We start from the raw sequence: 26839 nt of genomic DNA, 5'->3' as shown, positions 1-26839 counted from the left end.
ACATGACCATGAGACACTTTTACTGAATGTAAACGTTACAGCTACACTTATAGTATTGCTTAAAAAGTTATACAATATTTACATAAGAAATCTGCAATCAGTTGTCTTTCAATTAGTCGCTAAAAGCATTTCAGACAATATGAACTGACATTTGGAACGTGAAGAATTATCCATTGCCCATAGATGTAAAATTATGTTTTATTTTATTTTCCATTTTTATGTCAGTCTTCTCTTGCATCATACTGAACACATAATTATCACAATGTATTATTTTTATGCATATTAAGGAAACAAAAGTGTTCCAAGAAAGCACTGTACCCACTGTTTGCAGCCAAAGCACTGTATGTACTCATCACCTTGTACTTATGAAAGGAAAAGGAAGTAGTAAAGCCTGAGAACAGTTCATAGAACAGCTACTGTATGTGTTAAATGCACCATAAAAAAGGCAATGAATAGACTTAAAAGCTCAATATTTTAACTTAATTAGTCATAAAAACTGCAGCTTTCAGTCTAATTCATATCACATCTCTTACTTCTTATTTCTGACATGCAGTATTTTGGACTTCTAGTGACTGTCTGTGCAGATGTGATGATGTGTTTATGACTTGCTGGATGTGTGTATTGTCATCCGGCTTTCAGTAGAAAATAAATCTAAGAATAGCGTGATTCACTAGGAAACATAAATGTAGCTATTTCAAGAGTTTTCTGTTTATAGCAGACAATTGTGCTGCACAAAGTCTGTCTGGTTCTTTGGTGTATTTTTAATGCCAGAGAGACAAAGGAAACAATACAGTTAAGGTGTGCTCAGTTTTTTAAAGTTTAATTCCATGATGAAGTAAAGATTTTCCAATATCTGTTTTCTTAACCACACAAAACCACAGTGAGTAACTCACAAGAGAACATATTTACACTGGTGTCATTAACATTTTTACAGGTACATTTTCACAGCAAATATTTTTAACTCACAAATGAAACTTCTTTTTTTTTTCCAAGTAGAGCTACATGAAACATGCACAGAGCAGAACAACAAAAGATACGTCATTAATGTGGAGTCAGAGTATTTACACGTTGTGTTTGGTGATGTGTGAAGTATGTCCAGAATTATATACATGTCCTTAAATTCTTTTAAAGGCAGAGCGTTGATCACTGTGGCACAATACTGGTGCCTTGAATGATTACACTGTTGGTTCATTTCATCTCACCTGGAAGAGAAAACATTGATAATTATGATTAAATATCAGTGTAATTTATGTTGATACAGTTTACAGAAAGAAACATTTGAATAAGATGCAGAGAATAGACTTTTTTCATCATTGTTTCATAATGAAAACATACATTAAAAGATGAAAGTTTGAGTGTTTTTTTCGTACTCATAAACCCTTTAAATTTGAATCTCCTGGTCTGTACAGTCAACACAAAATCTGGCACTCACTGAAATAACACATTGTAAAAACAGTAATCTGAGACAGTAGGTATCTATTCTAATATAAAGTTTACCGTTGGAGTTTTTCTGAGGACGGGTGCTCCAATAGAGGGATAGTTGGCCACAGTTTGTCTGTTCACCTGTGGTGCCGTCTGTATGCCAGGAGTTTTAGGGGCACCAATCTGAAAAAACATAATATTAATTAACAAGTTGCACACATTTGCACAGCTTCTTCTGACACCTACACCGCCAGTAATAACCATTAACAAAATGGGGACATTTTGTGAACTTCTGAGTTCCTAAAAATTGTTTCCCTTTGTTATCTTCCCTGCCCATCCTTCCTGCTGCTGCTGCCCTCAGATTCCTCTTTTCTGCTGAGTCCACACGCAACACCTTGCCTCTACCCTGATGTTCATGTAATCAGTGGAGTACATCTCATTTAAGGGCGGAGTTGTAGATGGTACTCTTGTGAATATGCTCAGAAAACCTAGCACAAGATATTTACAAGTAGGATTTTATCATTTTTAACCTGTAAATTTCCTTGACTGACTTAGAGAATAAAGAAATAGGTGCAAGATGCTGAGACCCAAGCAGACTTGATTCCTGCTTTACTAGGGCACAAAAATGATTATCTGTCCCCAGCGAATAAAGTTTTAAAACCATTTGTGGGTACTGCCTTCCCTGATTTCCTTTCATGTATATGCACAGAACAAATGACGGGTCTTCTGTATGTATTTTACCTTACAGTTGGGCTGAGAAGAGACCATGTCATTCAGGGTCTGCAGCTCTTTCACTTTCAGGGCCAAACTGTCTTCCTGCAGTTTCTTCTGTTCTCTCAGTCGATTCTTCTCCATCAGTAATGTCTCCATCTGAACAAAATATACATGTCTTATTTTAAAGGGAAAACAGTGTAAAAGATGATAGAAATTGTAATAAAAATAGTCATATAAATAAAGTAAAATACCAGTCATACTTTTAAAACCAGATGCTGAGGAAATCAGCTTCTCACTCTTGTTTTCCAACCTCACAGATGTATATTTATGTACTGTCACATATCCGTGAACACACATATACTCTACCTGCTCATCATGAGTCTTTTGCTTTTGCTGTAGCTGCAAGTCGGCATCGGCGACTGCCTTACTGCGACTGAGTTCACACTGCTTCAGTTCGGCGGTCAAGTGTGAGTTTTGCACTATCAGGCGACTTGACAGGCCTTGGATCTCGGACACCTGGAAGAAGAAAATCCGTTTTTTTTTAAATAAATGTGATGTACTTCTCATCTGATGTCATGTTGTTCCTTTTAAATTTCTGCTTTTCTAAAAAAAAATTGCAGCAGAAAGAAGCAGGCGTGTTGGCTGAGTGCGGTATCAAGAGAGTCCCTCAGAGATAATGTGCTGTGATTGAAGAATGTGTCACACTCTACAGCACCAAATATGTTTCCAGATGGTGCCTTTACATAATTGTACCTGTTTTTGTTTATGGTGTGTCTATTTCTATCCGAATGTCAACAATGTGAGTGTTTGTTAATGTTCATTTTCCTTGACATCACGCTGCAGTACATGCCATACAGCTGATGTAAGAATGAAATCTATACTGAATGTCTCCTTGAGGGAAGGAAACTATACGTTAATGTTGCTCTAAATAAACTATACAGAGCCTGTGACATTAAATGATTGCTAATTATATTTTCCAAAGTATGCAGCTGAATCAGTGGAACGTATCCACAAAATAGAACAATAAGTTTGATAAATTGGAACGTTAAAATGGTGAGAAAATGCAAATTTACATACAGTATATTTATACTTATTAGTTTAATGCATTCCATGATCTTTCCACGTTTACGTTATCGTGTAACTTTGTGGTCACAAGAAGCTTCTACAACAATCAAGCCGCTTATGAATATATATAATCAATGATAGATACAATTTTACCAGGGAGTCAATAAGATCCCAGCACTACCATATTCTTAAGAAACTAAATATTTTAAGTTTTGATCATCTCATTAAATTTGCTAATATTAAACTAAAAAAAACCCCCAAAATTCTTAATCCCAAAATAACCGTGCTGAGGTGCTCAGTGATGTGGTGGCACCTCTCAGGGTTTCTGGCTCAGTAACTCAGGGTGCGGTTATGGGGAACTGTAAAGTTCATCTTTTTCTTTTTGGGGGATCAATACATGGAACTTTACCCACAGAACTCAAAATGAAGCATGAATGGAGTCATTTTAAACTCAGCTGAAAAAGCTTTTAAATAGGGGTCAGTCATGTATGATCTGGTGCTCGTCATTGAGTTTTATGGTTATTTTATGGTATCATTGTTTGGGTTTGTATGTATTTTTGTTGAGTTTTGTGTGTCTGTATAAAGCACATCTACGGGTGAGCATGGCAAACTTGCTCTGGTATGTGTCATTAAAAAAAACAACATGGAATTTCTGTTTGAATTTTTGCCTGCATGTAAAAAAAAAAAAAAAAGATTGAATAAGTGACAAAAAAAAGTTAACAGGAAACACCTGACTTCTAACAAAAAATGAGGCAAAAGTACATTTGATTCATTTGTTTTTGGAAAAGTTGAGTTTGAATTTTGTCAAACAATACATTCCAGCACTAAAACAAACTATTTTTGTCTCCTCACTCAGAGTTGTATCCAAATGAAATATTGCTTTTCAGAGTAACATAACATATTTGCTGAGGATATGTCTTTTTGTTGTCCTGCACATTGCTGCTGTGTCAGCAGAGCCACATGCTTCACCTCTGCTTTGACCCTGAGTTCATCCCTCATAGGACATCTGTCTCTTTAGCTAGATTCATCACGAATGATGCAGCGGATAGACTTCCTCCCTTGAGAAACTGATTTCCCATCCAAATTGTTCTTGGAATATTCCATCAACATCAAGAATTTAAAGGAAGGTTGGCTAGACAGGACTGAGGACAGATTCTGTTAATTGTAGTTCCTATTAATGCAACTTATTTTGCATTAATTATGATATTATTATGAGTTATTTCATGCATTTAAAAGCATCACACATCTACTAAAATCACAAAATATGCTGCATGAACGCACCTTGTTGCCGACGTTGTCTAAGTACATCTGAAACTTATTCTCCACGTCTCTGGACAGGTTAGTGCAGCTGTTTTTTATCTTCTCCATTTGCTCCTGCTGGCGCTCACAGGTGAGGTGAAAGGTCAGCTGGTGGGGAAACAGGTTATTGATCTTGTTCAGGAAATCCCTGGTCACCGTTTGGATCCCGTCCAAAGACTGAGCAAAGTCCTCTTTGCATTTCCTAATTTAAAAAATGAAGCCTTTAATGTCTTTATTCCTATAATGTTTCATAGTCAGTTAGTCGCGCAAAGCAGAGAAGACAAACACACAGTACCTGGAGTAGGTGGTGAGCTGCTCCTTCAGCATGGTGTTATCCCTGCGCAGGGTGATGGTATCCTGGTGATATGTGTCTCTGTCTTTGAGGGCACTGTCTCTCTCATGCATCAGATACTGAACCGTCTGGCTGAAATTTGCCTCAATGAGATTTATCATAGCTTTCTGCTGGCTGTTGAGGCTCTGCAAGGTCTTCAATTCATCTGGAGAGTTCAGAGAAAAACAGAAAAACGTTAAATGGACAGTTATACTTTTATCAACGGTTATTTTCTGTGGGTTTTTTTTAATATTAACTTAATCTGAATACTAATTTGATCATTTTATTCATTTTGCAGCACTCTTAACCACGGAAACGTGTTAATTGTAGCTAGGTGCAAGGAGTAATTCAAAAATGTTTAAACAATATTTTAGCATTAGACTTGGTATAGGATAGGAGTACATACTGCCAGAAGGGGCCAGGGCAGGAGGCAGCATCGGAGTGGTGGGACACCGCATCATCGTGCTACGTGTTGTTGCAATCTGCCTTTCATAGATAGCCTATGAAGGAAAAAAAAAACAGGATGATTAGAGATTTGTAGAGTTTATTGAATTACCATGGTAAAAAAAAAAAACTATAACAATGCCAGAAGAAATATTCATGTTGTATAATTTTCAAAATGAACACATTGTAAAAAACTTGATTGTTGAAAAGAGAATTTATGATCTGCTTCTCAGTACATCCTTGCAAAAACCTGGTATTAACTTTTGTTAAGGATATCTTTCAATAGATACACACATCCAACCAATATTCCACATTAATCAAGTCCTGTACTTACTAATTTGCTTTTTAATTGATGCTCTGTGTTGTTGGCTTCAGTCTTAAACTTCTCCATCTCTTTCTCCAAAGCAGTTTTCTCAGCTGTGCGAGCTCCCAGCTGAGCTCCCAGCTCCCCTTTCTCCTTCCTCAGCTGGACGTTGTTCTCGCTCAGCCTGTTGAAGTTCAGCTCCAGCTCCTTCATAACAACAAATCATTCAGCATCATCAGATTCACTGCATTTCACAGCTCTGAATGCGTTATCATAACTGTGAAATGAAAAGGTAAAATGTGTGGTTGATTCTGCAGCACTAAAGAGTTTGATCAAAAGCCGCTGCAGAAAGCTCATTTAAGTCTCTTAAAGTCCCCTTCCACCAAAAAAATTGTTTTTGCTTATTCTTACTTCACTCAGACATACATGATATTTTAAGAATTTTGGACTGCGTAATCAAACTTTTTGTAGAGAAGCTATATCAGACACAAGTTACTTCAATCAGAATATTTTTATTTATTTACAGGTTTTCTGAGTAGGAACAAATCACTGACCTTCAATCTCTTCTCCTCTGCAGACTTCTCGGGCTGTCCATAGATGAGGAAGAGCACCAGGCTGACGATGATGAGGGACTGGATCAGAGAAGAAAAGAAGAAGACGATCCTCATGTAGTAGCCGCAGCTTTTCCCTTTAGGCCTATGCAGAGGCTCCCTTCCCTCCAGGCCAAACTTGGCCCGGGAGTAGCTGGAGCTGTACATGGCTGTTGGGGGTGAAATGTTGGCAGCTGGTTTGGAAGATCTAAACAGGAATTATTTTAGCTGCCAAAATCCACAGGGTTTTCCCTCTGATGTGTTTTTCTCTGCAGAACAGGTGCTGAAGCTTCAAGTTGATGCTTGTTGAGCTGAAATGGACGAAGAACCTGAGGTTAGATGATCACTTCACTGTCTTCTACAGCTCTGCCAAACAAGTCAGGCATACAGGCAGAAATGGCATGTATGGATGGATGTAAACAATGACCCTTAGGTGTGTTAAGGGGCCATGTTTATAAATGCTGCAGGACGCACACTTCCAGTCCATCCTGGCCCAGCCCTCACCTCACCTCCCTCTCCTCTCCTCCCTCATTGACCTCTGTCACAGTTACAGCCTCCAGCTGCACCGCTGCTCATATTGTCAAAAATTTTCCAAGTGGACGGAAAAACAGATTGTTTGGGGGGGGGGGGGGGGATTTCATAAACATTACTGTAGTTACGCCTTAAGCCTCAAATTCATGTGCTATGAGTCACTAGACAAGGCAAGCACTGCAACATATTTGTGATTAATGTGCTGTGCACGGCACATAATAAAAATCAATATAGTATAACCAAACAGTGAGCAGATTGACACTTATTTTACTGCTTAGTCTGCACACAGAGGTGGAAGTACTTGTATCATTTATTTAAGTTAAAGTAGTAATACCACAATGTAAAAATACTCCATGTTAAAAGTCCTGCATTCAAAACTGTTACTTAAGTAAAGGTACATACTAAATACTTTTAAGTATCAAAATAACTTATTATGCGCTATATTATTGAGTTATGGATGCATTGACATGTAAGCAGGATTTGAATGTTGTAGCTGCTCAAGATGGAGCAAATTTGAACTACTTTATGCTGATACACTTTTGGTCAAGCCTGGATTACCAACTGGGCAACTGCTTCGGGTCTCCAGACTTCCAGCTGCCCCAGGTGTAAGGTCTGCCATTGGTTGCATGTAATTTAACTGTAAATTTGTTCATAACTTTGCACCACTTAAGTACAGGATCACTTAAGGTGGGTTATGCATACTACCCAATTATGGTGGCCCTGGTTTTATGAGTCTGTGTCAAAATCTGGTTTTAAGACTTAATTTTAGTTTATATTGTGCTCACATGGGGTCAGGTAGTACTCCACTATAGGAGGGGGGGTAACAGAGCCCCCAAAACAAATAGGGCCCAATCCAGACAGGCTGTTGGGTATTTTAACGTATAATAATGGATCACATTTTTTCAGTAATCATTCCTTTTATATCTAAAATCTTAATCTGCAAAATAATCATAATTGTAGTGGAGTAAAAAGTACAATTATACCCTCTGAAATGAAGTGAAGTATAAAGTAGCATTAAATGTAAATGCTCAAGGAAAGTACAAGTATCTCAAAAGTACAGTCTTTGAGTGAATGTGCTTTGTTATATTCCACCACAGTCTGCACAATATGAAAGACAGTGCAACAGATAAATATAGATACTGCAGACTGTCACAGAATACCTGATCACATTCCTCCATCTAGTAGGTGAACAAAGTAAACCATGTAAGGAGAAAAAGCAGAAAATAACACGCAAAACAAAAAATTTCCACCATATCCTGTCCCGAGCAGGCACGGAAAGGAGTCATGGCAGTGGAGGAGTGAAAGAATGAAAACAATAGGGACCTGTCATTCTTCAGGGATGAGGGAATAACAAATTCTCCCTGCAAGCACAGACACACTGGATCCCCCCACACTGTTATCTGCAGTGATGACGTGAGGAACAGACGACTCTGCTGGGGAAGGGTGTGAAAGGGGAAAGGTCCTCTGGGCCCAGGGTTTTCCTGCTCCCTATTGTCTCCCTGACAACCTGTCCTCACCGGAAAAAAACTAATTTATGAAGGCGTGTAAGAGTGACAGAAAATGAGTGACTATCAGGAGGCAGGACAGACACTGGATCAACTTCTGAACAAAAACAGGAAACTTAACGGTTAAAGACCAAGATAAAAACACTTCTTAAGATAACTGACCAGACAAATTCATCGTAAAGGAAAATATATCTTTACAACTCAAGTAATATTTGTGCCATAAGAGATAACATTTACAATAACTGCTTAATCATGCTGTCATACAGATTCAGCAATATTAGAGTGATTATGAAGCTTGAGAGTAACAACATCTGTAGTTTAGCATTACAAAAAAAGTTTAACATTGATGAAAGCATAAGAAAAGCCTTAAAAGCATTAAAGAAAAGCCTGTTTAGAATACAAAAATGTAGTGGCTTTATAAATATGCAACTTCTTTCTAACTCCATTTCTTCAACAAGGACTTTGAGTTCAGAATCAGCTTCATTTCTAGAGGCAATCTGCTGCCATCTCGTGACAAGAACGTAGAAAGCACAGACACAAAATTCAACATCTGAAGATGAAAAAATAGGATTAAACATGTTTTTTTTTTATGTCCAGAAACAGCTTCAGAAAGCTCATCTGTACAGTGTGTTTCAAGTGCAGCTAGACTGGCAGTACGAGGGGCCTTTTTCACAATCGAAGCATCAACGCTACAGAGATCATTGTCAAGGAAAAAAAAATGGATCAAATCAGGTCACACCTACATTACGGTACATTCTGTCATTGTCTGTGTAATATACACTAGTGACAAATGAACAAATGAATAAATGCAACCCCTTATAAAATAAAAAAAAAAAAAACATTAAAACAGGCAGCAAAGGTGGAAATTACCAACTAAAAGGAAAGGCAATATTACAGAAAATATGAGCAACGTGATACAGTACAATATATTCCAGTTCATTACTTCAAAGTCTCAAAAAACCTGCTATGGAAAATTATTACAGGTATTGCAGCTTGTTTACACTGATTTCACCCTTTAAGACTTACAGACATCAGTGTGGTCTAAGATCTGAGAGAAAAACAAATGTTTAGAGAGTAAGGTCGCTAAAGTGTTGCTTTTTATTTTTTTCCTCCTCATCTCCTTCTTCTCTACCATCGCTCAGGTCTGACATCTACTTCATCACTACATCATCCACAAGAGCAACTTTAAAGCTAAAAATAAGATAATTAAATCATTATCTCAGCCTCAAACAATCAATCCCTCAATCATTCTCTTGTTGAAACACAGAGACTGTGTTAATATCAGCCTGTATAAACCATCTTGTTTCTTAAGAACGTGTCTTGGTTTTCCCAAATAATCTTAAACCCATTATTTTTGTGCCATAGCAAGTTAATGGAAAAACCCTCAGAGATAAGTTATATTTGGGAAACCCCAGTCCTTTTATGTTGAACTACAGTGTGTGTGCATTTCCCATAGAAGCAGGGCTTTAATGAGAGAGTCCCATTCTAGACAGTAGCCTCGATGTCCTGGGGGTCTTCCCCCTCCAGGAGGCTGTAAGATGCATGGCTCTGGAAAGGTCTCTGCAAAGGGTGAGCCAAGAGTTTGGCCATGCAGTTGTGCAGCTCGATGGCGGGTCCACTCAGGGAAACCTCGTAGCGATAACACATGCCCTTTGAGTCGAGGTTGCAGAAAGAGGTGTAGTTCTCCTGGAGACGGAGAACATGTCACATAGTTTAAACGCAGCAGTAGGGAAATATTTGATTTATATCATTGTGTGTTATGTTTAAACAGATTTTCGCATCTCTCCACACTCTGCATGTTTGGGAGGATGGATAGAAGTACTTGATCATTCTCGCTTCATCAGCTTGTCCACTCACCCTCCAGCTCGTCTCATCCCCCTGATCCTCCACACCGTTATGGAGGTAGACAACGTCAAAGAAAAAGTAAGGAGATTGAAGCATTTTCTGGAGGAGCAGGACACAAGAACAAGAAAGAATTTCACTTCAAAGTACGGTTACAACACTGCTAAAAGCATCCAAGAACATACAAAACAAACAAAAGAAAACTTTCAGGAGGGAAAATTACACATTAAAAAAGAACAAATGTTGAAACTAAAATACAGACAGAAAGAACGATATCTCAGCAGCATCATACTTACACCGACAGCCTCAGAAGGGTTGAACTGTAGTTGTCCTGCGTGACGGCTGTAGATGAGCACAGTCCGCACCACGTATGGAGGTGGGATGGTCTGAACATTCTCCATCAACGGCAGCTCGATCTTCTGACGACTGCAAAGGCAACAGAAGAAGAGATTACCTCCACGTCACTTCCACGTTCTTTACCAAACATGATGTTTATAGTCAGACAGTACTTACATTACATTTAGAAGATCTTCCAGGTCTACAGAGGAAAGTTAAGGCTAAAACTTATTGTATTGTCCTATGTATCACTTCATCGTAGGGAATTTTATTTTCATTGTTTCGTTTTTAATGAAAGGATACTAAAGGACTCGCACACATTGGTCTCCAGGTCATACAGACAGCTGCACAGCTCCCTGGGGTCCGACGTGAAGCCTGACAGCTGAGACACAAACACGTGTATAAGAAGAAGTAAAAGAAGAAGAGATAATATTCCAGCAAAGTGGAAAAACATCTTGTATAGACATGTTATAAGGGAACTGACTGCCAGTGTTTTTTTAGACCACAGCACCCCTTCAAAGGAAATATTATTATATTATATTAAGCTACATGATATAAATATTAAGTTAAATAATATAGGCTTGTTCTCAATCACTCAGAGTAAAAGTCAACAAGTGTTGTCAAGATTCACAGATAAATCATTTTACTTAAAATAAATTAAATATGTTAAATGTATTTCTTTTTAAAAATGAGTTTACATTTAAGGCTACAGGCATTTTGATGGGACATGTGAGCTGTTGATGTGGTGAGAGAGAACAACCTGCAGGTCTGACTCCACTGACAAGACCGCTCTTGTCTTGTTTTCATGTTTACCAGCGATGAGAGAGCCGCATAACACAAATATGAACTTTGGGAATGTTTAATACCACAGCAAACGTGGACAATGATGAATATCCTGTCTTCCATGAGCAGCCAAAACCTGCCCATTAAACTGTTAGCTGAGTTGTTTTGTCGGTCGGCTCAGATTCAGTCATCTCTGTGTTGAAAGCAGAGATATTTCAGCATTTCTTTGAGCTCTGTTTACTGCCTCAAATCTTTCCATCACTGCTCTGACACTCACTTATTTCCTAAGCTCCTGCAAAACTCCCAAGCCGGAAAGTGTGTTGTTTGTCTACCATCAAGACCAGCAACAGTGAGTTGTCATGTCAGCTTTTAATATTTATTGCTTACTTATTCTGTTTTGTTCAAAAATGTAACATAAAACATAGTTAGTGTAAATGTTTTTTTAATGTAGTGAAACGTTATCAAACACACAATAGATGAACAACAATATGATTAATCTCGTGGCACCCCTGGCCCATCCTCATGGCACCTCAGGATGCCGCAGCACCCACTTTGGGAACCACTAGGACCCCAGACTCTTTTAAAACCCTTTCTATTCAGAAGGCTTTTTCATTTTAAATCTTTGTTTTCTTTATCTTGTGTGTTGTATGTTTTTAATGCTGTAACATGTAGCACTTGGAGATTCACCATGAATGAAAAATGCAGTACAAATTAAATTTATTAGTATTATATTAAAGAGCAGATTAAAAGACTCCTTAACTCACCCACAGAGCGTCATCATTGACTACCACCAGGGCAAACTCATGGCGTTTGTCAATCTTGTGTTTAGTTCTGACGAACATCTCGATCATCTTCTGGGATATGTTCAGGGCATTTGTTTTAGACCTGAGAGGAAAGACGTTCAAATTAGGCAACAATCACAGATATGGCACACTATCACTGGGAATGAAGGTTCACTATATAGTAGTTTACCCATTAAAAGACTCCAACTTGGGTAAAGACATCTCTTCAGAAAGGTCTAAGCAGATTATCTAATAGGAGGAAGAAAACACCAGATAATACAAACTTAGTAGTGAAAATAAGTCTTGATTTTCATGTGGAACTTGTCAGAGCTGTAATGTGAGCCTACCACTTTCTCGGGGCAGTTGACGCGGGGAACTCGGAGCTGGTACTCTGCTGGTGGAGGGACCGGGGTTGTCAGTGTGGGCTGCTGTTGTGTGGGCTTCGGCCTCTCTTTGGCTGCAACAGCAGTAGTAGATAGTGGCATTGAGACACTGGCTGCAGCTGTTGCCGCTACAGCAGCGGGTGCTACAGTCTGAGCGGCCGCTGTGGAGACGGTCGTGGTGGTGGAACTCGGAGGACTATCGCTGGTCGAGGCCTCGCCCTCCCCCTCCACACGACTGCCCACAGCAGGCTGAGATATGTTAGGATTGCTGTTGCCTCCGAGGCTCCCTGTGCTGCTGCGACGGTCCTCAGCACCTTCAGGGTTGGAGCGTGTCCGTGGTCGCAGCTCCACCAGGCGCTCCTCTCCATCTGCTGGGCCAGGCTCAGGTGTCTCCATGGATACACAGGATTAGAGCTGCAACAATTAGTTGATTAATCAATTAGTCAATCAAAAGAAAGTTAATTGGTAACAATTTTGATAATCGAATAATCATTTAAGACTTTTTTAAGCAAAAATTCACTGGTTCCAGTTTCCTAAATGTGAATATCTTCTGGTTTTCATAATCCTCTATAAACTGATTATCTTTGGGTTTTGGACTGTTGGTCGGACAACACAAGACATTTTGAAGAGTAACCAGAGGCTCTGGGAACTTGGGATGGATATTTGCTGACATTTTATAGACAACACAAATAATCAATGAATCGAGAAACTATTTGGTAGATTAATAGATAATGAAAATAACTGCTAGCTACAGCCCTACACAGAATGCTGAAAGTGGAAGTGATGAGTTTAACTGGATGGCTACTGGTTAGATAGTTTAGCCATGCAGAGAGAGTTTATTAACACTTTTTTAAATGATAGTACATTTAATTATTTCATGGTGGTGGGCATCTACTGACATTAATACAATTAAAATGTAATGTGTGGTCCCATTTTTCCACCTGTAAGATACTTTTTGTAAGATACCTGCAACAACTACAAATGCAAGTTTATACATCCTAAAACATTTCATAAAAAGCTATGTTTACATTAAAAGAAAACTTATGGTCCTGAACCTGCAATGGGCACAAGAGAGCAGTAAAGATCTCAGAAATAAATCACCCACATCACTGAAAACAATGGCTTTATATTGTCTCCATGTTGAAAAGGGTTAGGGTTAGTTATGTGTTAATGGACAGGTTCATAATTTTTCAAGTCTGTCTTAAAATAACAGTAAGATGCCCAAATGGACATTGAAATAGGTTTTTCTTGCCATCATCATTCCTCCTGTTCATACTGACCATTAGAAGATCCCTTCATAATGCACTTACAATGTAAGTGAAGGGAGACAAAATCCATAAGCCTCCTTATGTGCAAAAATGTATTTAAAAGTTTATCTGAAGCTAATATGAAGCTTCAGTAGTCCAAATGAGTCAAATCAAGCAGATATCTTTCAATGTTACAGTCTTTTTAGTGCAAAAGTGCCTCTTTTTGTTACTATACTTCCACCGCAGCTCAACAAGGAAACACTGTATGAGGAAACACAAGGAGGGAATTTGATGCTAAAAAGACTGTAAATGTGGCAGATATCCGCTTGATCTGACTAGCTCAGACTGCTGAAGCCTCATATAAGCTTCAGATAAACTTTTAAATGCATTCTTGCAAAAAATAACTGTGTGGACAAACTGTGGATTTTGGCCCCCATCACTTACATTGAAAGAGCATTTAAAGAGGATCTTTTAATAGCCAATATGAACAGGTTGAATGATTGCAGCGAGGAAAACCTGTTTCAGTGTTCATTTGGGCACCTGACTGTTGTTTGGGGACAGACTTGAAAAACTATGAATCTGTCCTTTAATATAGAGAGCACAACAAAATATGAAAACACTTAATGAAGCTGCGTTTCTGTCTGTATATAGATACAAAGTGCAGCGTGTAGCTGGCTAGAATAACAAAATCTGTGGTGTTTTAGCTTTACATAATAGATAATTTATATAAAAACGTGCCAATTCCTAATCAGGCAGGTATTACCATGTTAGGTTTGATGACAGCGCAGTAGCAAGCTGAGTTGTTAGCATTAGCAAGCTTTAGAATAATTTACACCAAAACAGACGAATAGTTACGAATTAAGTGTTTTATGTTTAGATGAAAAAGGAGACTTACGTGATTTATAGCTACGAGGATTTCAATATCGTAAAACTCATTGAGAGTTTGCAGAATATATATCGACGAGCTAGCGTTTGTTTAGAACGGACAACTTCCTTACAGGAAATGACCGAATCCGGAACTACACGGTCTCTTGGCATTATGGGTAATGTAGTTTATGGTCAAAGTAACTATTTTTCTGCCTCATCTTCCTCTTCTAGAGATTGTAATGGCTATTGCAATTGTAGAAGCAGCAGTAGTGGCTGTAGCAATATGAGTAGATATAAAAATAAAGTCATTCATGAATAATACTTATTCATTTTGTGAATCAGGTCTAAAGAAGTGATTTATTTAACTTTTCAACTTTTTTTTTCAGGCAGCAAATTATTGGTTGCTGTCACTGTTTTCCCTGATACATAGATACTGTCATCAGGATGAGAGAAAAATGGTGTGTCAGTATATCACTAGAACAAAAACACATCCCTACACTGCAAAGAAAATATCTGATCTTGCGCAGGTCATGTTTGGTTTTGTTGATCACCTGATTAGGACTAGCTCCATGACTTAATGTATGTAAATTAATTCAGCAGTAATGATCTAATCTTTGCAGCAGACACAGAGATAGAAAAAAAACCCCATCCTTCAACATGTCTGTTAAGTCACGTAATGCTCCAAATTGATTATGACTTCATGCATTTTTCTAATTACATAACGTCATACTATACTTGGAGCTTTTTTTCTTTCTTTTTTTGTATCCAGAGTTCAAATCACTGGTCATAGTCTACTATTAAAAAAGCATGGAAGCTAACTTTGGACAAAACAGGAAAGGACACAAAGTGACAGGGAATGGGTGGGGATGACTTTCTGAGTGTTTTCCACTGACTTCATTCATCACACTAAACACTTAGGCAGACATGCAGAGAGTAGACTCCAGCTGCAGCAGCAGCTGACTAACTATTGGAAAATATAACAACACAAAACAGGAGAAGCAAAGAAAACATCTCCTCAGTTTGTCAAATGTTTTATAGGCGGTGAACGGCCACAACAGAAACTGCTGCAATCATCAAGACCTAAGTATGGAGGTAAGTCACGATCGAGTGTTTCAGTGTTTGTTTTGAAAATGTGCAGCTTTACATACTAGGTGGTGCATGATATGGGGTAAGTTGACAAAGTCTATGAGATTGTAATGGAGTTCAAATCTGTCTTATTGGGGAATTACAGCATGTTTGAACACATGATCTACAATGGATGATTATGCAGAATTTATAGCTTTTTGTTTTGAAGTTATAACTTATAAACATTGCAAATTAGAGGATGGACACATCATCTACAAACTGGATGATGATGAATTTATAGCTTCTAGTTTTGGAGTCATAACTCTTTTAAACATTGCAAATTAGCAGATGAACACATGATCTACAAACTGGATGATTATGAATTTTTAGCTTCTCGTTTGAAGTCATAACTGTTTTGAACGCAAATTAACAGATGGAGTTTTGAGAACAGTGTTGCTCATTCAGTTTTTACATCCTCCCATAAACTGAGACACTAAATTGCCAGTAGGTGTAACTTATGAGTGTTTGTCTGGTGACCTACACAAGCTGTTTCTCTGCTTTTTGCCATGTGCATGTTTGGATAGCCTCTCTGTTGCACTGAATAGAAATGGTTGGGTATAATAGAAAGATGGTTGGCTGTCTGGACTTGTCATGAATAAGGAATTTTAAGTATTTTGTCCACCATTGTATCCACAATATGTGTTTAAATTTATGTGTTTAAAAGCAAATTGTATCATTTTGGCATATTTGTTGACATCTTATGTAGTTTATAGAAGAATAAAAGAGAGAGATTTGGTTCTAATTTCATGTTTAGGCATTTAGCTCACAGTCTTTGTCCACAACAAAAGATGGTTTGGTCCACAAATATTTGCTAAGCAGGAAGTTCGATCTCAGGATGTTTTAGTTTCCTCCTTTTCCGCTGCTCAAAACAATAGCCGCTAAACAGTACAACAACTCTGGTTCAAAAGCATAAGAGATTTTATATATGGACATGAAACTGGGAGATTATTTTGCTGAATTTAATTATGAGCCACGCCTTACTGGAGGAGGATTATTCACAGACCCCATATTTTTTGTATTATATTGATACACATATTTTAAAATAAGACATTTGCTTTAATATCCAGTAAAACAGCTAACAAAATGACTAGAATAAGACCAATCAAGTCATTTTATAATCTGAATGCATTATGGTTTTGCAGGATTCCAGCCTGATCAGATGTGACAGCCTGGATGCTGGGTCCGGGTGTGACGGGGAGGTGATGGCCCAGATCGACTGCATGACCCTTGACCCTGAGGATGAGCCTTCACCAGCAGAACTGGCTCAGTGTGAGGCTGAAGTGGGCACCCTGCTCAGCATCATCGCTGAACTGAACAAGAAGATGGGATCACTAAAGGCACCGAGGTAGGATTATAAAATCCATAAAATTACTACAACACATTTTGGTAGGAACATGTATTTCTTCATACCTGTTTTCCAGTCAATAACATATACACTGTTCAGATTACAGCTTCTGTCACAATAAACACAGTGGCATTTACTAATGTTTGCTGCTGCTCTTCTGCAGTGAACCAGGTGACTTGAGACCATCACGACAATCCAGGCCACTGGTCCCAGACCTGCTGTCCCACCAGCTGGTTAGAAGCAGCCCAGAGAGGATCACTGCCTCTGCTGCCACATCTAAACTTCCACTGACTGAGCGAGGTTTGCACAATCACAGTGTAACAGTGTCTTTATTCAGCAGCCTGTGAATCCTCTGCATCTGCCGTATGTCAGTGATATTTTCCCACCAGACCAGACAAGAAGCATTTTTGTGTCTAAACAAATGAGGAAAAATTCAAGAATCATTAAGACAGTTTGTGGAAACACAGAACGCTGGGGATGGTAAATCCATGTCATCCAAATTTCTTCTTTTTAAAAGAACAGGCTGCTCTATCTGGTAGAAAATGAAACTGCCCCTCACTTTATCAAACATAATTCATTGCACCTTTACTTTCCTTCCCCTAGGGGGTAGTGGCGTAGTCTGGACAAAACTCCAGGAGACTTTATCAGCAGTGGAGGACTCCATCAGCTGTAGGAGGTCTTGGGCTGCCCCCATCACAGCCTCTGACCAGGACAAGCAAAAAGAGCATCTGAGAGCAGCCAAGGACAGCTGGGTGAAGGCTGCTCAGGTATAAAGACAGGAACAAATTCATGCAATTCATCATTATTCATCAGTTATAACTGCAAACCCCTTTAACAGTATACTAGCTGCTTTCTGATATAAACCCCAAAGAAGTCAGAAATTCTCTTCCTGGAAAACTAATCAAGTATTGCTGTGTCTATCAAGGTTTTGGTGGATTGGTTTAAGACTTAAGCCTCTCTTTACCAGCCTCTTTAGTAATCTGGGACTCTGGTTGCAGATTTTGGAGGAGATGGAAAAAGAGTTTGGGATTTCGTGTCCATCAGGCTTGACAAAGGACCAGTACCAGGAAGAGACGCTGGATCAGGACAAGCGTGACTCTGCACTCAAAAGCACCTTACAGAGTCACCAGGAGGAGCTGGAGAGAGCACAGAGCACCATCAGCCAGATGGAAGAGGAGAAAAACAAGGTCGGAGTCACTGCTTCTGCTTGAGTTTCTTCCGCTTGACTAAATTATCCTGAATAACATCTCTTTAAAATGCTTGCTAAAACAAATTTATGGAGCCAAAGACAATATTTAGTAATTACTCAGTGGAATTGAAAACTGAGGAGGAGGCTCAGGTCATAGTGTTGTTAGAAATACACATCACTGTGGTTTATTGGACACCTTGGAGGTAAACTCTTGCCCACAGTTTGCTAACTTAAATTAATTAGTTTTATATAGAACATCAAATATTGTACAACTGTGAAAGCCCAAGTTTACTCAGACCTGAATAAATATTCATGTCTTTCAGCTGGTGGGTCACTACAGAGCCTGGAGGTCAGGCAGTCGCTCTCCCTCCCACAGGCCTTTGGGCAGTCCCACTGCTGGAGCTCTCAGTCCAGACTGGGCCTCTCCTCCCTTCCCTGGTTCTCCTCTACTCCTCAGGAGAGCAGCCAGAGCTATACCACCTTTGTCTCCTCGTGGGGACGGCTCTCCACTGGGCTCTGTGAACTCAGGAAGTCCTTGTCCTAGTCCCATCAGTCCGGATATTGAGATAGAGCGGCTTAACAGGTGAGACTGAGGAGCAGCTCAGACTTATTTTTTAAGATCTGGTTACATTATTTAACTTTCTGAGGAGGCATAGTTACCCTATATTGGTATATCAACCCATTTTATTCCCATTTTATGTATACCATGACATAGAAACACTAAATATACTGTAGAATATGTAAACAGGAGTGTCAACTATGAAGGTTTGTGTTTTAGTTATAAAAACAGGTCTTCTGGCTGAGTCCTGACAAAAAGGAACAAGTTATTTTCAAGATTCATGTCATGAATAAATCTCAATCATCTCTGTAAGATTTTTTATTTATAACATGATCAAGGTTCTTTTAAGAACTAGGTACCCATTCAAGTTTGCCAGTTATTTAACTCTTGTTCTATAATAATTGTCACCTATTATGGCTACTTTGACTTTTGAGGATCCTCCAGGCAAACTAGCTAATGTAGGTTGTTTTTTATGCCAAGCTTCATTTTTCATTTGACCAGGAAACTGTGGTTGTTTTGCCCTGTCAGTCGTGATTAAAGTCAATAATTAAATAGTTTTTTTTCCTCCATAGAAGTTTCAACTTAGAGTAAAATGTTGCATTATTAAAAATCTTTGTTTATAACATTTTTACCCCCCAATCCTCCCCCCCCACGGTGTCCCAGGTGCATCGAGAGGCTGAAGGCCAGGAATGAACGTCTGACTGCAGCTCTGGAGCGAAGGAAGGGAGAGTCGGAGCAGATCAGTATTACACTAAACAGACTTGAGGCTGACTGCTCTGCCCTGCAGATGGCTCTCCGATACTGGTACACACATAAAACACACCAGTCACACAAGTACAAAGGCCTGTCTACACACATATGCCTTTTCTTCGTCAGCATTACAATGTTTTTTGACGTGTGTCAGAATAATGAATGTGCACAGGTCAGCAATATAACAATATCATTTTGGGTTTTTCTCATCTTCTGCTCGTATTGTGTGTTTGTGGTTTTGATTGACAGCGAGGAGTGTGAAGAGGCCTACAGCGAGCTTCTGTCACTTTATGATGCCAAGAAACAGCAAAGCATTCCTCTGCAGACAGACTCAGCAGGTGTTTGAATACAGCTTTTTAGCACTTCTTAGAACTCGCCACACAAATTCACTTACATGTATAGTAGGTATGCTTGTCATACACACACAAACACACACACACGCACGCTCACAGTTTTTTCCACTCATCAGAGGCAGCCGGTGGCAGGCAGCAGCCCGGCAGTCCATCAGCTCAGCTCAGGAAAATGGGAACTGAAGAGCTGTCCACCTCCTTCTCAACAGCAGGGGTCACAGAGGAGACGGAAACACAGAGTCACTCGGGGCAGAGGTGATGTTTTAAAGTTCTCTTTATGCAGTCAGGCAGTGTTAGAAAGGAAAATATGTGTTAGTAATGATAGTATGTCAGACTGACAGACTAAAATTGCAAATAGAACGAATGAAAATTTACAGATGTTACATTTATATTTCTGCCCCAAACAAGGATCAACATGGTATTGAATTAATAAAGTGTACTAATAATTTTTTACAATATTTAATTCAAATATGGTGATTTCTTGGACTAAGTTGTTGTCAGGTCACTCACTACCTGTAACCCCGCAGGACACCTGAATTGATGGAGCGAGAGGCAGTTCTCCGCCAGCAAATTGAGCGCCTGAAGAGGGAGAGGGCAGCCATTTGCCTCCCTAAGCCAAGTCCGGGAGCAGAGGGCAAAATGAGCCCCGACACCGGTACCCCGGCTGGGTCGAGAGGGGGACACGTAACTAAAGATAACACCAGACCTCCTGACACCAAGAAAGAGAAGGCTTCCCTGTTCTATGAACTCATCTCTGTCAGGGTAGGAGTTGTGTGTCCTAATTTATATGATGAAGAAAAAAGAGGTTTGAGCTTTGAGTGCACATACAGTATGTGTATAAGACAGTGCTAGCAGGTCTCCACTTCATTTAGATTTTCATTTTTTTCCTTATTTAACCAGGATTATAGATTTGTTGAAAATGAAAACAGTTTTTTAAGGGAGACCTGGCCATGAGGGCAACATTAAAACATTGTTACAGCCAGAAATACAAACACCAGGCTAAGACAGCTGACAAACAGTATATTTTCAAAACTATTTAAATTAATAGTTTACCTTTGGGTAAAGACATGCAAGTGATACCCTAATGTTTTCTGTCTTTATGCTAAGCTAAGCGAACTGTCTCCTGGTTGTAGCTTTGTTCAGACAAACATGAGAGTGGTATCGATCTCCTCATGTAATTATCAGCAAGCAAGTGAATAACCTTATTTTCCAAAATATCAAACTATTCCTTTAACAACTACCCCACTGGAGACACCAAATATTTAAGGTTCCAGCTGTATACTGGAATACTGTTTTGCATTGTACTAGGACTATTTTACAAGTAGGCATTTTATTTGAAAATGACCACAATGACTGCAAATACGAGGGTCTAATCTATCAATACATTATATACATGTTTATATTCATGGTAGGCTACTAGCTGTAAAGTTCTGCATAGTGTTCACATCCCATCAGTGGAACAGTGGGTGGTTAAATGTGAAAACATTAGAACTGCTCTGAATTATTTGTTTGTAACCCCTTTGTGCAGCATTTTAAGATTTCTGGCAAAGACGGTACAAACCTGCTAGTTGAGATAAAATGTCTAAAAATGTCAAATGTTCAGTGTTTTTGCCACTAATTTACAAAGTCTTTCACCACAAATTTCCTTACATTGTATTATTTCCTGTTTTTGTTCAGGAGGAGATGTCAGATCTGCGATCTCTTATCCGCCTCAAGGAGAAAGAGCTGAGGTGTCTGGAGTGGAGTTTAATGGCCCAGAAGACCCAAGAAGCAGCAGGAGCATTCATCCCAGAAAGCCTCCGAGAGGAGATGGAGGATCGGAAGACTGAACAACAGGTAGGAATGACTCTTACAGGGGCAACTCTGACTTTTTTTTTTTCTTTTACATTATCAAATAATTCAAAGTCAAGGTGAAATGAGCAAGAGGGAGCAGGACGTTGGTCTATTGTGACAGACCCGATTCAAATCTGGGTGTCCCACATGGGAAATCACACATCTACCAAAGCAGAATCCCTCCAGGCCAAGAGGGATATTTTGGTTCCACAAGGTCTTCTGCTGGGCTGTCCTGTCGCTGCAGCACAGATTTGTACCGCACCTCTGTCATTGTCAGAGGAGAAAGAACTGACAGGAAGCTACTTAACACAGCTTTCTGTATGCGTAGAGCTGTATGCAATGTCTCAGACAGGTCATCGGGGACGTGAGCCGCATTTGCGAAAGCCATGCCTCAAGTGAGTGTTGTCTTACTCGCTCACTGATCTCTACAGACATTATCTTGTTACTGTTGCTAATTCAACCAAACTCACAATGGCTTCCCATCCGGCTTAATGAATGTTATTCTGTTCTTTTCCAATCTTTAGTTCAGGGGAAAAAAAAATTCTGCCACACAAAAGTGATTTTTTTTCTGGCTTTTCTTTAATCTTTGCTTTGTTGTAAAATATTAATTTAATCAGATTAAATCAAACAATTAAAGGTTGTGTGTTTGCTTCAGAGGGTCTCAAGCTGAAAAGGTTGTGACTTTAGATTAATGACAGTGTATATAATCTTCTTTAATAGATAGACTAGAATGGGAAGGGGTGTTTTTTGGGGAGCTTTAAAGATCATCCTAATTGAATGTTGTGTTTCAGAGGCTCTGTGAGAATGCAGCTGAACTTTGTGCTGACGGAGACGTCGCTGGTCTTCGGGGCAGACCCATTCTGAAAGAGCTGCAGGCCGTCCTGCAAAGGTGAGACGTTGTCTTGTCCTCATAAAAGGAAATGATTCATGTTTAATATATTTAATCATTTACAGGAAGTGCATCTGTGTGCTTTAAAGCGTGGCACCAAAACTGCAAAAAATAGGGAGCTGATTCTCTTTCTCTAACGGGCAGGTTTACAACTTTTCAAGTAATAGTCAGTTGCACAAATGAACATTGAAATAGATTTTTCTTGCCTCCTTCTGTGCAAAAATGTTTTTAAAAGTTTTAAAAGCTGACATGAAGCTTCAGTCATCCAAATTGGTCAAATCAAGTAGATATCTTTCAACATTACAGTCTTCTTAGTGCCAAAGTCCCTCTTTTCATTACTATACTTCCACGTCAGCTCAACAGGGAAACACTGTCTGAACAAAAACCAAGAGGGAATTTGATGCTAAAAAAGACTGTAAATGTGGCAGATATCCACTTGATATGACTAACTCAGTCTGCTGAAGCCTCATATAAGCTACAGATCAACTTTTAAATGCATTTTTGCACAAAATGATTGTGTGGACACACTGTGGATTTTAGCCCCCATCACTTACATTTAAAGCACATTTGAAGGGGATCTTTTAATAGCCAGTATGAACAGGAGGAATGATTACAGTGAGGAAAAACCTCTTTCAGTGTTCATATGGACACCTGACTGTTGTTTTAAGACAGACTTGAAAGACTGTGATCCTGTCCTTTTAGACACCCTGAATAAAAGTATCTATGAAATTGCTAATATATTAACATTTATGAATCTGTAAACAAGAGTTGAATGTAACATCACTGGTGAAAACAAGTAACCCAACGGTCGTCAGCGTAGGAAATGTATCCCTCAGGCATTTGTTCCTTGGTTTCGATCTGTTGCTAAGAAACAATATCAGCAGAAACGCAGACTTTGGACATAAAGGGCTTCTAGTTCTTTATATCAGCTGCTTTAGAGAGCATCTTTTTTGTCTTCTGACCTCGAGTAGTGAATACTTCTAGATAAAGCACCACTGTTGACACTCAAGATCACATTTTCCCTGAAGGGAAGGACACATCATACAAGACGTTTATGATTCTCATATATGAGTTCTGTGAGGAAACGTTTTTAGTTCCTTAAACAAAATTAACAGCTGGACACAATGACTCGGGACTGTTTCAACTGACCTTACAGTTTTGTTTTGTTTTGATGTTTTTTCTTTCAGGGAACAAGCCCTGAAAAAGAGGCTGGCTTTAGTCCAAGACTCGTTGAGCACAGCTCTCACAGACAGCCCCTCCAACAGGAGGGACAATGAAGAGCAGATTGCTCGGCTCACACAAGCTCACAGGTAAATATTGATATTTATATTTGTCTGAAGCTATGCCGGTTTTGTAGTTTCAAACTAAATCTCGTTGGGTGTTTCTCATTACAGTAAGGCCTTGAGCTCGTACCGGCACATTCGCAGGAAGTACCGGGAGCAGGTGTGGAGGCTGGAGCAGAAAGTGGCAGCCATGATGGAGAGTCAACACGCCCAGAGTGGAGCACCGAAGGCTGCGGGGGAGGCCTTGGAGTGGAGGAGGGAAGAGACTGTTCTGTGATCCACTGATTCTTCAAACGGAGACTCAGTCATCCTCATAGCCAAATCTTATCCACATCAACTAGAATGTACAAATCTGTTGTATGTATTTTTATTATTTGTCAAGTCCTTGCACCATACAGATATAAGCCTCATCACTGCTGCAATCTGTTTTTTATTAAATACTTGTATTTGTAGGTAGTTTTCTGGTCTTGTAAAGACATATCAATCAATCTATATGTCTGTCCATTCATCAATGCGACACACAGCTTTCTATCAGGTATTCATTGGCTCCTGAGAGGTATATATAAAACATATAAGGCAGAAGAACATGGAAAGCACTGTCATTTCTGCCTTTTCAATGCTTGTGAGCGTTTTCAATAAACTGAATAGGATTCCAAAGCTTAACTTGTTTAACAGCTACTCACACATCACAAGACACATTCCTTGTTTCAGAGAAACAGCTGTCATGCAGTCATGAATGTATAAGGCCGATTCAAGGTCTGAACCCACTGAAGACCTCGGGACTGACCTCGAGAGTGCACATGTCCTTTTTCCCGTATGAGCTGACTCTATAAAGCCACTCCCGACCGTGCTGTCGTGACAATGCGCCGAGAAAGGGGGATGGGGCCTGGACAATGGCTGACGTGCGCACAAAATGTATGGTCAGCTTGTTTGTCTTCTTTGTATGTTACTAGTTCTCTCTATCTTCCTTTTCTTCTCTAATTTCCACTTCTGCTAAAGGATCAGTTTAACTGAATGACAAAAACACATTTTCTCACTTATTTCTGGTGGTCTCTAACTGTGCAGATAGTTTTGGTTTAGAGATATCTACATCTTAGATTTTTGCCACCACCACAATACACAGGGTGACTTGCTCTTTCATTATGATGAACATGGCCACTGTAGGTTATTTTGATCAATCCTCAAACTGTATGGTGCTGTAAATATGATTTAGCACCACAAATGTGCTCTTATTTGAGAGGTAGAGCATACAGTGTCCCACTGTGTTAGCAAATTACATTAAAAACAAATTAAATTTAATATTTGTCACCTGTTTTGAAAGATTTACAACTTCATTAGGAACATATGGTCTTGAGACTGAGTGCCATAGACAGAGAAGGGAAGTCAGAAAGTATTAAAAATGACAAGCCTCCGGCAACCTGGAGGCAAATTATACTCAGATTCTCTGGAGTTTAACTAAAGCCTTTCTGGGACAATTTAAATGCAACCATAAAACAGATTACGAGATATGCAGTTCCAACACTGAGAAGGCTACACAAGAACAGAACAGACACCTGGCAAAAACTTTGCTTTTAGCCAGGACATAAACTACAAGAAACTGGCATAAAGCTGATCTTTCAGGAAAAGATTAATGGCTTGATATTGTACATTGTGAGAGTTAAAGGATATATTTTTGACAGAAATTGGAAAAAGTGGATTATTTACATAAAACAAGATGCCAAAACTCATGCCATAACTCAAAACTATAATGTATATAGATGTCTGAGTTGTCTATTGACAACTTTCACATGTTACGTTGCATTTGTGCTACTGTCACATGTTGTTATTTCCACATTTGACCCTCACCCCTCAAAAAACAAAATATACTGTATAAAAAACAAAAGTATTAAGACTTAAACATATTTGGATTTGTTGCCAGTGAGAAAACTGTAGAATAATACCAAAACCATCCTATTTCATATAAATGCTCTGAGCGTCATAAACTAAATTTGTTTCAACTTGATTTTACTGATGCAGAAATTTCAGAGAAAGAAATTTTTAAAACCTTAGTAAATAAAAACAAAACTATCATCATATATACCACAAGAGGTATGAGAGAAAATTTGTAATTTGGGTGCACTGACGTGTTAAAACATATTATCTCTCCTCTTGTTACTTTTATTTTTTCCTCTCATACTTCCATTTCTCCGCCTTCATGTCCTCTTACTCCTCTCACTCATCTCTCAGTCATCTCCGTCCCCTCCCACCCCCCCTCCAGCCAACCCTGTGCCCTGACCTTCCCAAACCGGTCAGCTGCAGCTGTGACCGGCGGTCAGGAGGTTAAGGCAAAGGTTGTGTGTCACACCCACAGGGTCACAGCAATGCCTAGCTGTTGTGTTAGCTTGTGAATGGAGGGTTCAGAGTGCCAGACGAGGTGGCAAGCCCCTGACGCCCTGACTCTTGCCTGAGCTTGCCCTTTCCCGAGCAGAGGTCAGCGGAGAGGGCCTGCCCTTCCCGCTCCCCCCATACCTCCAGGTCACCATCACTATTGTTGTAATAGCTGCCATTAGAGCAGATGATACAATTATCATTCCATTTTATGTTCCTTCTCTCTAAGATCTATGTTAAGCTCCTGAGTTCATCAAAGCTTTTTTGGACTACATGATTGTTGTAACCTCTGGGTGACTTTTGTATCAAAGAGGCCACATGATGCTGAAATGTCACACAGAAAGGAAAAAGGTATTTGCCTTTTATCATGAATCGCTCACTATATGTGCATCCATATGGTTATTACAGCCTCAGGTTTGTGGTTGTATGATCATGACTCATGATTTTAACAGTGTGACTGGGGTCATGTTAAGAAGTCTCCAGCGGCAGAAAAAGTATTCAGTTCAATTCAATAAAACTTTATGTATCCCTGTTAGGGGAATTGTGTGCAGCAGCTCGCCACCAAGATCAACAGACACACACACAGTTGATAGGAAAGAAAGAATAAATAATGTCAAACAAAGTTGAACACAAAGTTAATACCAAAAACCTAAACAACAATCTAAAAAAGATAGAGTATCTCAAAGTATAAAGTTGCAATACCA

General features: G+C 39.2%; 3 protein-coding genes across 4 annotated transcripts; 1 reads left to right on the top strand and 2 right to left on the bottom strand.

The window, feature by feature from the left end:
- Positions 1-793: 793 nt before the first annotated feature.
- plvapb (plasmalemma vesicle associated protein b) lies at positions 794-6691 on the bottom strand. The gene is made up of 9 exons (XM_044361138.1): positions 6134-6691; positions 5610-5786; positions 5238-5331; positions 4796-4997; positions 4483-4702; positions 2503-2652; positions 2164-2292; positions 1498-1605; positions 794-1202 (listed from the first exon to the last, which is right to left on the bottom strand). The coding sequence occupies exons 1-9, from the start codon at positions 6335-6337 to the stop codon at positions 1194-1196; spliced, it is 1293 nt and encodes a 430-aa protein (XP_044217073.1). The 5' UTR covers positions 6338-6691; the 3' UTR covers positions 794-1193.
- Positions 6692-8382: 1691 nt separating this feature from the next.
- On the bottom strand, positions 8383-14609 carry babam1 (BRISC and BRCA1 A complex member 1). The gene is made up of 9 exons (XM_044361139.1): positions 14474-14609; positions 12296-12745; positions 12139-12197; positions 11931-12051; positions 10687-10765; positions 10561-10585; positions 10344-10473; positions 10063-10149; positions 8383-9891 (listed from the first exon to the last, which is right to left on the bottom strand). The coding sequence occupies exons 2-9, from the start codon at positions 12725-12727 to the stop codon at positions 9691-9693; spliced, it is 1134 nt and encodes a 377-aa protein (XP_044217074.1). The 5' UTR covers positions 12728-12745; positions 14474-14609; the 3' UTR covers positions 8383-9690.
- Positions 14610-15347: 738 nt separating this feature from the next.
- On the top strand, positions 15348-25067 carry ushbp1 (Usher syndrome 1C binding protein 1). Of its 2 annotated transcripts, none has more exons than XM_044362577.1 (14): positions 15348-15537; positions 16713-16915; positions 17079-17215; positions 17519-17682; positions 17914-18102; positions 18428-18687; positions 19327-19467; positions 19663-19751; positions 19883-20018; positions 20291-20525; positions 21441-21599; positions 22388-22485; positions 23673-23795; positions 23880-25067. In XM_044362577.1, exons 1-14 carry the CDS (start codon positions 15532-15534, stop codon positions 24043-24045), a joined length of 2106 nt encoding a protein of 701 aa, XP_044218512.1. In that variant the 5' UTR covers positions 15348-15531; the 3' UTR covers positions 24046-25067. The 2 variants fall into 2 exon arrangements, with proteins under 2 accessions (XP_044218512.1, XP_044218511.1); XM_044362576.1 differs by having other exon boundaries at positions 17076-17215.
- The last annotated feature ends 1772 nt before the right edge of the window (positions 25068-26839 follow it).

Source organism: Thunnus albacares, chromosome 9 (assembly GCF_914725855.1).
Source record: "Thunnus albacares chromosome 9, fThuAlb1.1, whole genome shotgun sequence".
NCBI lineage: Eukaryota > Metazoa > Chordata > Actinopteri > Scombriformes > Scombridae > Thunnus > Thunnus albacares.
Note: the sequence above shows the minus strand (reverse complement) of the source record. Positions and strands in the feature narration are given on the sequence as shown.